Here is an 11,794-nt window from a genome sequence, read left to right on the forward strand (position 1 = left end):
AGGTAAGTTTTAAGATGCAAGACCGACTAGATAGGTGATACAGGATGACGCTGGTCATGTTCTTATGCCATCTCGCGAGTTTTTTGATCTATGATAGCCTGCAGGGCTATGCACGTCGCAGACAACCCCGACTGATGAAGTCTCACAAAACGTATAGGTGTCTGTCACGGGGGACGGGATTACGAAGTGCTTCCTCCCACGCACGTCGCGTAACGACTGCAACGGAAAACACTACTCGCCGACGGGTCTTGAAGCTAGAAGCTTAATCAGAGCAGCGGCCGGCTGCACCCCCATCCCATATGCAAAGAGCCTCACCTTGGTGTCTTGATCAGGAGATGAAATCTTCAGGATGATTAAACATTAGGTTGAATGGTTGTTGCAATCCTTTTGCCATCCTCTGCGCCCAATTGCAAGCTACCCTGGATAAGTAGAAACCTACGCTGATGGACTAGCCTGGACTCTGCCAGGAGTCCGAACTACCGCACTTAATAGGTGCCTGGCTTATAACCACGGGACAAGGATAGATGCGGACCCAGGCGAAGCGGAATTTTAAATTTGTCAGTGCCGGCTGTGCCGGTCAAAGTAGCAGTGCCATTCAGATTTGTGCTCCAGCAACAAATGAAACCATATTATCCTCCACCACTGCAACACTCTCATTTGTCGTGAGCAGTGTCCTGATCAAACGAATACTATATTCCTGTAATCTACGACGAGAGTACTAGTAATCTGTGATCATCGGGTATGATCACATGTCTTCCTAAAGAGAGTCTTGAGTTGGTCTTGAGTTGAAATAACTTCGGATCTTTGGTGCCTTTGGAAACCAAATCAAGATACGCCGTGCGCGAAAGAGTATTTGCTGGAACTGTATCGTTGAAAACGTGTTTGTAAAGTCCGTTGGAGAGTTGCCGAGAACGTTCAAAGTAGATATGAACATGGGTAAGTAATGGAGAATCAATCCATGTATGTACTCTTGTAGAGATTACATTTTTGAACTCCGTGCTTCGCCGGCATCAGTCACGAGGCTACTTCATTGTGGGAATCTGTGTTCGTATCGATCCGAACGTGGATGCCAAAAGAAACCAATGACCTTCATCGATGGACTCAACACGATATAAAAGCTCTTCTTGATACCCTGATATGAAGTTGACCGACAGTCTTTATCCTCCGCATTGAACCCAGAGGTCAAATTTCCGCACCGCGTGTACCCACTGAGGTAAGTGTCGTTTTTTTTACCTCTGATCGTACGTACTTGATAATCCATTTGGCCAGGGCGTTGTATTGGTGATGGTGGTCACTGGTGACAGTCATTAAACATTCTTGTTTGTCGGACTTGTCGTTACATGTGTATTCTCGCACTCGTCATGATTACATTGTTGATCATCATGCCAGTGTGAGACCCCACTATTTTTGATGAGAATGCTTCTGTGCGTTTGACGGTGCTGCTGAACCCGATGATGCAGATCGGACACATGCCTTGGGCCAACTAATCCTTGATACTTGCTTCATCAACATGCGTCTCGATTTTAATCCCGCAAAACTGCAATTGGTTTTTTCTGCCACGCCCAGAGCTTGGAAGCAGTGCACCGATAATCATAATTCCTAGTGGTTCCGGTCAGCTCGAACCGATCAGGCCCAATGATTGCACCGCCAATGTTATACGTCATGGCCCCCATGACCTTTGCCGTGTAAGTTCTTTATATCATAACGGCACAATTGATTTGGCAAGATTCTGAATTTCTAATAGTCCTCGTTCACTTGCCTTGGTCACCGGATCATAACTTACGAAGGCTCGAAGCCAGACGAGAATGGGCTTGGTGACTCGGGCTTGTCGGAAATATATTTTGATTTGATTCCGGTTTACCCCGCTCGTCACGTGTGGCGATCGACAGACCTGCCTATCTGAGCGCTACACTTGGATTTTTGCCTGCGTTGACCCAATTTAGTATTGGATGACAGTATACAAGGAGGCTGACATGCCTGGATCAAATACAGCGTACCTACTCCATCTCTTCTTCCCTTACCCTACACCACGAAAACTCCCTCTTTGCTTTCCCTTCCCTTTCTCAATTCGCTATGATACTCGATCGTTCGCATGCTATCCTACATCACAGCGTGCTAGGAACTACTTTCAAAGGCATCGATCATCCAATATCCACCCCGGATGTACCCATACACCAATTCCGCGGAATCAAATACGCCACTGTACCAGCCCGTTTCCGTCAATCGAAACTTGTCACTTCATACCCCCACTTAGTTGATGCAACCCGCCATGGGTATGTCTCCTTTTTGTGTTGTGCCTGTTCAACTGCTAACATGCTCGTTCAGTCCAATATGCCCACAGCCTGACCGAAAAAGTCTCGAAGAAGAGCTCATTGGTCTTGCCGACTGTGATATCCCAAGACAAGTCTTTAAACAAGACGAGTTTGAGTGTCTCAATTTGAACATCACCTGTCCTGCTGGTCATGACCGTGAGTCACAAATACCGGTTATGGTTTGGATCCATGGGTGAGCCTAGTCTCGTACTCTTCGCTGTGTGATAGACGCTCATACGAGTAGCGGAAGTAACCGTGGCTGTGGCTCAAGTTGGATCTACGATGGCGGCGCTCTTGTTAGAAAGAGCGTTTGTATTGGTTTACCGGTCATAATGGTCACAATCAAGTACGTTTCCTTCCGCCTTGCATGTATCAGGGCAGTGGTATTCATTCATGGTTAGCTTTCGCATAGGAGTATTTGGTGTTGCCGCCAACATGCAGTTGGTAGAAGATAACCGAACAGCAGGCGACGAAGGTGTGGGCAACTATGGTTAGTCTATTTTTGCGTCCTTCACATCGCTTTGACTGATGAGTATCCCACAGGCTTGCGTGACCAACGTCATGCTCTGGAATGGGTGAACCGTTTCATCGCAGATTTTGGAGGAGACCCATCCAATGTCACCCTATTCGGACATTCTTCGGGAGCAGCAGATATCGTCGCCCACCTGTACTCCAATGCCAACTTGACTTGCCCCCTGTTTGCTCGGGCAATTGTTCAAAGCGCAATCATCGACCACAATCCTCCAGAACCACATTCAGCTGGATGGCAAATGTCTAGAGCATTGGCTCCACTCCATGCCTCTTCCGTCGCACAACTCCGTGCTATAAGTCCTGAGGCACTCATCAACGTCAATCTCCCCTTCCGCGCGGTCGACGACGGGGTATTCTTCAGAAAAGGTTTCAAAGATTTCCTGTTCCCACACTCAGGGTCGGAAGAACATACCAAAGGTCATCTTGACAAGGGTTTGAATCCGCTGCGGTTTGCCATTCGCAAGGCAAAAAGCCCGCATCCAATGAGCGGCCGTCAGCCCGTCGTCCCCCCTACATCCATCCCTGGTCTCCAGCCTCTCCTTATCGGTGACTGCGCATGCGACTCTTCTCTTTGGTCTCAGCCTGCGCGTCACTGGGTCGCCCCTGCTGTCGTGCGACGAATTCGTGCGATATGCCAGTCTATCACAAAATCCTCTGCTCTTCTCAATGCTTATGAGATAGGCTCGCACATTTTCACAGAAGATCTTACCGAACATTTGCTTGAGATCGTGGAGGATGCACGCATAGCGTGGCCTACGGAATGTGTTGCTCAAGCTGCGCAGAAGACTGGTCGACAGGTCTGGAGGTATATATTTGATCAGGAGGGTCCTACACAAGGGATGCCCCACCATGCAGCAGATTTAGTATACTTATTTGACAACGTCCCGCTCCCATTATCACCTTCGTCCTCACCTACTGCTTTCGACGATGACGAGTCGCTTCCATCACTCCCATCGTCAAGATCGACTGCTGCTGACATGGGCGAGATTCTCGATAAAACGTGCACCATGGACAAGCTTGATTTCATGGATATCGACAAGCTCTCTTTCGGCTCAGAGTCGAGTTTCGGCGGGTGGGCGCAACCCGTTGTTGACGAGTTGATGTATGCCCGCGTGCGAGATGCGATGCAAGAACGGTGGATCACATTCGCGCACGGAGAGCGGCCATGGGACAATTCTCATGGCAAGGTGTACGTTTTTGGCCCTGAGGGCGAAACGGGCGAGCGAAGTTCGAGTATTTTTGGGGGCAGGCGGCGCCAAAAAATATGGGAGGAGGTGCTGAAGCCTTTAGGCATGACGCTTGTGCAAAAGGTCGCACAAGAGCTTAGCAATGGGCCTGGGCTACCGCGGTAATTGTCGTGAGTTCAGCGCACTGTGATGGGCCTCAAAAGCGCATGTCGCACAGTATTTGGATTGCGGGGATAAATAGATTACCTATTGGGTTGGGGCCGTTTTGTGTTGTCATTTTCTCTACCAAGGGTCTCGTACACGGTCGAGCCCACTTATCATATCGCATTGCATGTTCATGTTTACACTCATCTACGAATGCACATGTATTTTATTATTGCATTAATATCACATACCAACACGCAGCAGCGTAGCATGATGTGAAAGATGTAATAGCCAATGAGCCCCAGCCAGCAAACCTGGTAGTAATGGAGCGTGGCCGACGGGGATCACAGATGAGTGTAATTTGCGAAACCTGGTCAGATGAGATGAATCGTGATGATAAGAACAAGACACATGTGCTCATCGATCGAATGAATTCGAAAACGTACTCCTTCCTGTCATGTGACTAATGTTTGGATTGAGTCATTCGTCCAAGTCGTTTATTACGTTTATCATTAGTCCTCTAACGCACGAAATGCAAGCAGAGCGCATGTTGCACATTTAAACATATCTGTGACCTGCGTTGTGTCAGCGTTTCGTGTCAGCAAGACATGCCTTCCTCGAGACACCATGCCTAAGATTTCACACTCCTTTACAGATTCAGTGACACCAAAAAATACCACTGCGATTGCGAGAGATTATGGAAGAGCTAGCTGCACCAATTACTTTATGGAACGTGGAGACGGCATGCAGAGTTTCAAGGTCCTGATACGAAGGGGACATGGAAAAGAACGCATACTAGTATGGCCAGCTCTGCTGCTTCCTGGGGTTGTTCTACTTACGGTAGCGCGTCAGATATTCGTAGGTCTCTGGATCGGGAGCCACAACATGTCCAGCAGGATGAACAGGATCGTGATCCTGGTATAAAGGTTTGTCTTATTTTGCTTGTGCTTTTTACTACGATGACTTATGATTTCAATTTATCCCTACAGGAAACCCCATTTTGCAGGTTACGACGCCTCTGGAGAGGTTCCCGGCACGGCGACAGATGTCCGCCCTTCCATTTCACCTTATCAACATGCGATTCTACGACGATCTCCGTCCCCAGATTCACTACTATGATACTATCAGACCCTAGTGACGGCGATGCCAAGATGCGGACGAGTGTGTCCTTAAGGAGGATGTTTATCCGCACGTGAAGCGTAATAACCGTCGTCACTCCCTTACGTTTGTCTCACAGACGCAAACAGCCAGTCTAGACGACGAAGACACCGGACTCAGCACAGAAGCAGTCACACGGCTCAAATTCCCACTGTAGTTCGCCTTCGATTGAGGGGATCACATTACCACTGTCAAGCTCTACCTTCTACATTCAGCTTCAGAGAAGGATACGCAAGATAATTATCGAGCTTCATGGTTGGGCGCCGGCATTCAACGTTATGTCTCGCAATGCTGTCGACGTTTTTCGAAATGGCTGGATGCGAGGCATACAATCACGCATACCGTTCAAACTAGTGAGTCTTGGCTCATACTGCGAGTTCTTGTACTGATCGTATCCTTGCCAAGGCATGTAATTTTGTACGTTCCAAGCGCAGGGCCATGTACTTCATTGCCTTATATCACGACGGTTGACGCTATATGATCTCTATGTGATCTCAATACCGTCGAAAGACACCAGAGCTCGCCAAGAACCGAGAAGGAATCAGCTTGTACGACATTATTCATCAGAATAGGCACCAGCAATGCAAGAAGAGTCGGAGGAGGGTTGAGTCAGACGATGGAGCATATTGCGATTCTTGAGGCTGCAAGAAGTTTGTTCATTGTGAATATTCAAGGGTTATTGGGACGCATTCTGTCATAATCCAGTGAGATGCACGCCATCCATGAGAATCTATGTATGTTGACCGGTACGTCTTCTTTGATACTTGACAATATATGCGCCATTTTATGAAGTATGATGGACAGTCGCACTCATCTGCGGGCGTGTACCACACCTGCCCCGAGTCATATGTGAATACACAAGCTCCCGCGGCCCGCTACATCGGCCTTTCCAACGAGCGTGGTCGACATTCGGGTTCAGCCAACACGCACGGCATCTACTGCTCCGCCGCCCCTTATTTCATGCTCAGGCCAACATCGTCCGGGGAAAACTCAAAATGTGCAGACATTGTCGAGCATTATGGGATGTCACCCATTGCAGAGGGTGTCTCACATCCTGACATGCTCTTGTTTTCTCTCAGACGTTTCAAGGATCGATCGTCTGGAAGACCTCGGAGGATTGAGCTTAGATTTCCGATATCACTGCTCTCAGTTAGACGGTAGGAAAGAGCGAAATCCTGTCATTTCCGTCGTATTCTGATCACTCATTATAGTTCATATCTGTATCGATGATCTCATTATTCGGTATCATTCTTTGTGTAATCCTTGTGCTTTATCGTACGAACGACCGAACGACTGAACAGGTGCAAGTTCATATCTGTGCGAGGCTATAATCAGTTGCCTGATTGGCAGGGAGATAGATAAGATATAGACGCCGTGTATAGCTGTTGTGCCACAAGCCATAAGAACCCTTGCTTCGTGTTCGTTCGCTGCCATATCTCGCCACGACCTCGTTCTGTACCGCAGTACAGCTTTCACGATAAACCAAATTATCTCTACCCTCAGGACACACATCAAGATCTCCCAATGGCAACCATCGAAGCCCAGGAACTCAGAAGGATGATTAGGCGCTTTCGAGTTCTGATCGTGGGGAGAGCAAACGCAGGCAAAACGACCATCCTTCAGAAGGTTTGCAACACCACGGATCAACCAGAAATTTACGATACCAAAGGAAACAAGGTGCGGGTGATGATCTATGCCATGCACGCGTCCATCGCTGATCAGTTGCGAGTAGATCAATACTGCCATCGTCAAATCATCGATTAAGGTGTGTGCATGATTTTCCCTATGGGCATACATGCTCTGACGGACGCTCAGCGTGGAAGTCACAACATCGCAAACGAGATGGTCTTCCAGAGCAATCCTACTTTTGTCTTTCACGACTCATGTGGGTTCGAAGCGGGATCTGAAGAAGAATTCGAGAGCATGAAGGAATTTATTGCAGAACGCGCACATGCAATGAAAATAGAGGACCGAATTCACGCTATCTGGTAAGCAGCCCCCTTCCAACGATCCGCGCTTTTTGATTGCCATCAGGTATTGCATTCCGATGGACGACCATTGTCGAACATTCCAGTGGTCAGAAGAGAAGTTCTTCCGGGAGTGCGACACCGGGCACGGTGAGCTTGCAACTTCATCATCAGTTGCCGTGCTCGGATTAAATGATCGATCTTCAGTTCCTGTCATCGTGGTGTTCACCAAATTCGAAGCTCTGCGTCCCGTCGCATATGGGGAAATCAAGAAGGAGCTACAAGGGGTATCGGCCAAAGACCGCTCAAAGAGGATTGCCGAGGGCGTAGAGGAACTATTTACTAAGACAGGAGTTTTGGATCAGTTGTGCAACCCCGAAAACCGTGCGCGTCCCAAGTCCCATGTACGCTTGCAGAGTAAGTGGTTCAGTTTTGATTTGTCCCATGTCAAAGTTGACATTAGCAACCGTGCTAGAAATGAACTAAACGGATACAAACTGCAACATTCTACTGGAACACACCACTTTCACACTAGACGATGAAGAGTTGCGGTTGTGCTTGGTGTCGACACAAAAATCAAACCTGGAGCTTTGCATCAAGTGCCCCACCACGTGAGTCTCAAATTTGCAAGTCACATATTTTTGTTTCAACATCATCTAGAACGCTCGTGGATCGTGCAGAAAAGCAAATCAATGATGAACGCTATCAGTATGACATTGCTAAGTGGTTTCCACATATCAAAGTAAGACAAAGATTGATTCAATCTGACGATTCCCTGGTAATGGTACTCACGGATGGTAAGTATCAAAGCGTTGAAACTGTAGAGATTCTGATATGTTTTCCTTGATTGTAGTTGTTTGTTGATAACAGCTGGTAAGATTGTGGCTTACGAAGTTATGCAGGGACAACACTGATGCCTTACTGCTGCTCGACTGTTGACAGCATGTAAGTGCCTCGATTGTTTCTAGTCCTCGACCCATGCTCATGATCCCTGTCCATCGCTGCTGTTCGCCTGTTGACAGATCGTAAGTGCTTTGATGGTTTCTAGTCCTTGACACATGCTCATGATTCTCATCCATTGCTGCTGCTCGCATGTTGATAGTATGTAAGTGCTTTGATAGTTTCTAGTCCTTGACCCATGCTCATGATCCCCATCCTCGCTGCTGCTCGCCTGTTGACAGTACGTAAGTGCCTTGATTGTGTCTAGTCCTCGACCCATGCTCATGATCGCTATTCCTCACTGCTGCTTGCCTGTTGACAGTCCGTAAGTTCCTCGATGGTTTCTAGTGCTCTACCATGCTAATGATCCACATCCCTTGCTGCCGCTCGCCTGTTGACAGGACGTAAGTGCCTTGATGGTTTCTAGTCCTCGACCGATGCTCATGATCCCCATCCTCACTGCTGCTTGCCTGTTGACAGCGAGTCAGTGCCTTGATATTTTCTAGTCTTCGACCCATACTCATGATCCCCGTCCCACGCTGCTACTCGCCTGTTGACAGGACATAAGTGCCTTGATGGTTTCTAGTCCTCGACCATGCTCATAATCCCCATCCTCGCTAGGGAACTGCATGGGTATGGGTAACCCGCAGCGGGTCACGGGTACGGGTACTGCCGGGTACGGGTATGGGTCAGGATTTTGTGACCCGCACAAATACCCGTACCCGTGATGTACCCGTCACAGTCGCAGTGTAGCCATTCTATGCTTGGATACATTCACAGCGCGCGCACGCGGCGCATGTAGAGTCGACTCTAGATGGGGAGTTAGTGGTATTAGGGCTGCAAAGGTGCGTGTTTTTATGCTACTTCATCACGCTAACTGATCATTTTTAGTAACTTATGATTACTCTTGTGCATACCACCACTCGCACCCTCTCATTCTTCCCATCTCGTTGCTCATTGCTCTCAGTCGTTCGCTGCTTGTTCCAGGTGCGCATGTTGTTTTTTTCTTGTTTACTACTATCTTTAACTTTACAGTGTGCTACTACCACCACTCGCGCCCTACTACCACCACTCATGCCCTACTACTACCACTCGCGCCGTACACTGCATCCTACCCTCCATCTCGTTCTTCCTGTCTCGTCCCTCCTTCCACTCTTCTGGCGCTCTCCAGTGTCCTCCGCATATGTCTGAGCCACGTCAGCATTCGCTGATGTGCGCCAGGCATGTGCGCTAAGCACTGGTGGCTGCTGGGATCAGGTGGGGGAGGGTACACCCGCCATGGGTACACACCCGCACCTGCACCCGTACCCGTGTCTATGGGTACATACCCGTGGCGGGTACAGGTACATACCCGTGGCGCATATGGGTACGGGTTGGCCTCGAGACACCCGCGGGTTTACCCATGCGGATCCCTAATCCTCGCTGCTGCTCGCCTGTTGACAGCGAGTCAGTGCCTTGATATTTTCTAGTCCTTGACCCATACTCATGATCCCCGTCCCACGCTGCTGCTCGCCTGTTTCCAGTCGGTAAGTGCTTTGATGAATTCTAGTCCTTGACCAATGCTCATGATCCCCATCCTCGCTGCTGCTTGCATGTTGACAGGGGGTAAGTGCTTCGATGGTGTTTAGTCCTTGGTCCATGCTCATGATCGCCATCCCTCGCTGCTGCTTGCCTGTTGACAGTGTGTAAGTTCCTCGATGGTTTCTAGTCCTCGATCCATGCTCATGATCTCCATCCTTGCTGCTGCTCGCCTGTTGACAGCGAGTCAGTGCCTTGATATTTTCTAGTCCTCGACCCATACTCACGATCCCCGTCCCACGCTGCTGCTCGCCTGTTGACAGTTGGTAAGTGCCTTGATTGTGTCTAGTCCTCGACCATGCTCATAATCCCCATCCTCGCTGCTGCGCGCATGTTGACAGGATGTAAGCTCCTTGATGGTTTCTAGTCCTCGACTCATGCTCATGATCGCCATCCCTGGCTGCTGCTCGCCTGTTGACAGTCCGTAAGTTCCTCGATGGTTTCTAGTCCTCGACCCATGCTCATGATTGCCATCCCCTCACTGCTGCTCGCCTGTTGATAGGACGTAAGTGCCTTGATGGTTTCTAGTCCTCGGTCCATGCTCATGATCCCCATCCCTTGCTGCTGCTCGCCTGTTGACAGTTGGTAAGTGTCTTGATGGTTTTTAATCCTCGACCCATGCTCATAATCCCCATCCCTTGCTGCTGCTCGCCTGTTGACAGTATGTAAGTGGTTCGATTGTTTCTAGTCCTCGACCCATGCTCATGATCCCCTCCCTCGCTGCTGCTTGCCTGTTCACAGCTGGCAAGTGCCTCGATGGTTTCTAGTACTCAGTCCATGCTCATGATCGCCATCCCTCGCTGCTGCTTGCCTGTTGACAGGACGTAAGTGCCTCGGTGGTGTTTAGTCCTCGACCCATGCTCATAATCCCCATCCCTTGCTGCTGCTCGCCTGTTGACAGGGGGTAAGTGCTCTATGGTTTCTAGTCCTTGGTCCTCGGTCCATGCTCATGATCCCCATCCCTCGCTGCTGCTTGCCTGTTGACAGGACGTAAGTACCTGGATGGTTTCCAGTTCTCGACCCATGCTTATGATCGCCATCTGTCACTGCTACTCGCCTGTTGACAGTATGTAAGTGCTTGTATGGTTGGTTTGTAGTCCTTAACCCATGCTCATGATCCTCGTCCTTCGCTGCTGCTCGCCTGTTGACAGTACGTAAGTGCCTTGATATTTTCTAGTGCTCTACCATGCTCATGATCCCCATACCTTGCTGCTATTCGCCTGTTGACAGAACATAAGTGCCTCGATGGTGTTTAGTCCTCGGTCCATGCTCATGATTGCCATCCCTCACCTGTTGACAGTATGTAAGTGCCTTGATGGTGTTTAGTCCTCGGTCCATGCTCATGATCACCATCCCTCGCTGCTGCTCGCCTGTTGACAGTCCGTAAGTGCCTTGATGGTTTCTAGTCCTCGACACATGCTCATAATTCTCATCCATTGCTGCTGCTCGCATGTTGATAGTCCGTAAGTGCTCTATGGTTTCTAGTCCTCGACCCATGCTTATGATCACCATCCCTTGCTGCTGCTCACCTGGCAACAGGGGGTAAGTGCCTTGATGATTTCTAGTCTTCGACCCATGCTCATGGTCGTCATCCCTCACTGCTGCTCGCCTGTTGACAGTTGGTAAGTGCCTTGATTGTGTCTAGTCCTCGATCCATGCTCATGATTGCCATCCCTGGCTGCTGCTCGCCTGTTGACAGTACGTAAGTGCCTTGATGATTTCTAGTCTTCGACCCATGCTCATGATTGCCATCCCTCGCTGCTGCTCGCCTGTTGACAGTATGTAAGTGCCTTGATGGTTTCTAGCCTTCTACCCATGCTCATGATCGCCATCCCTCACTGCTGCTTGACAGCGGGTAGTGTTGCCGCGGTTCTGGCTTGTTGCCGGTTCTAGCTGCGGCCCGAGCTAAAAATAGCTGAGTTGACAAGTGGTTACGGCTTGTGTAATTATGGTTCGGCCCGGCTCGAGTAGTTACAGC

At 49.3% G+C, this 11,794-nt stretch overlaps 2 protein-coding genes across 2 annotated transcripts; both read left to right on the forward strand.

Moving 5' to 3' along the window:
- The first annotated feature begins 1,791 nt into the window (after positions 1-1,791).
- On the forward strand, positions 1,792-4,299 carry HD556DRAFT_1067610 (Alpha/Beta hydrolase protein). Its single transcript, XM_041296054.1, has 5 exons — positions 1,792-2,273; positions 2,326-2,505; positions 2,557-2,658; positions 2,714-2,802; positions 2,856-4,299. The coding sequence occupies exons 1-5, from the start codon at positions 2,074-2,076 to the stop codon at positions 4,193-4,195; spliced, it is 1,911 nt and encodes a 636-aa protein (XP_041153541.1). The 5' UTR covers positions 1,792-2,073; the 3' UTR covers positions 4,196-4,299.
- A 2,548-nt stretch (positions 4,300-6,847) lies between these two features.
- HD556DRAFT_1417279 (P-loop containing nucleoside triphosphate hydrolase protein) lies at positions 6,848-8,000 on the forward strand. The gene is made up of 7 exons (XM_041304363.1): positions 6,848-7,009; positions 7,065-7,097; positions 7,148-7,320; positions 7,367-7,449; positions 7,507-7,716; positions 7,775-7,910; positions 7,960-8,000. The coding sequence occupies exons 1-6, from the start codon at positions 6,857-6,859 to the stop codon at positions 7,783-7,785; spliced, it is 663 nt and encodes a 220-aa protein (XP_041153542.1). The 5' UTR covers positions 6,848-6,856; the 3' UTR covers positions 7,786-7,910; positions 7,960-8,000.
- Positions 8,001-11,794: the final 3,794 nt, after the last annotated feature.

The sequence above is a fragment of the Suillus plorans genome, assembly GCF_016647745.1.
Source record: "Suillus plorans strain S12 chromosome Unknown HD556scaffold_98, whole genome shotgun sequence".
NCBI lineage: Eukaryota > Fungi > Basidiomycota > Agaricomycetes > Boletales > Suillaceae > Suillus > Suillus plorans.

What these genes read in the sequence shown, in the direction of transcription:
- HD556DRAFT_1067610 (XM_041296054.1), top strand. Translation starts at nt 2,074, where the DNA reads ATGATACTCGATCGTTCGCATGCTATCCTACATCACAGCGTGCTAGGA. An exon ending in GTTATGGTTTGGATCCATGG is followed by an intron (nt 2,506 to 2,556) that starts GTGAGCCTAGTC and finishes TCATACGAGTAG; the next exon opens with CGGAAGTAACCGTGGCTGTG. An exon ending in CGAAGGTGTGGGCAACTATG is followed by an intron (nt 2,803 to 2,855) that starts GTTAGTCTATTT and finishes AGTATCCCACAG; the next exon opens with GCTTGCGTGACCAACGTCAT.
- HD556DRAFT_1417279 (XM_041304363.1), top strand. Translation starts at nt 6,857, where the DNA reads ATGGCAACCATCGAAGCCCAGGAACTCAGAAGGATGATTAGGCGCTTT. An exon ending in ACGATACCAAAGGAAACAAG is followed by an intron (nt 7,010 to 7,064) that starts GTGCGGGTGATG and finishes AGTTGCGAGTAG; the next exon opens with ATCAATACTGCCATCGTCAA. An exon ending in GGAGTGCGACACCGGGCACG is followed by an intron (nt 7,450 to 7,506) that starts GTGAGCTTGCAA and finishes ATCGATCTTCAG; the next exon opens with TTCCTGTCATCGTGGTGTTC.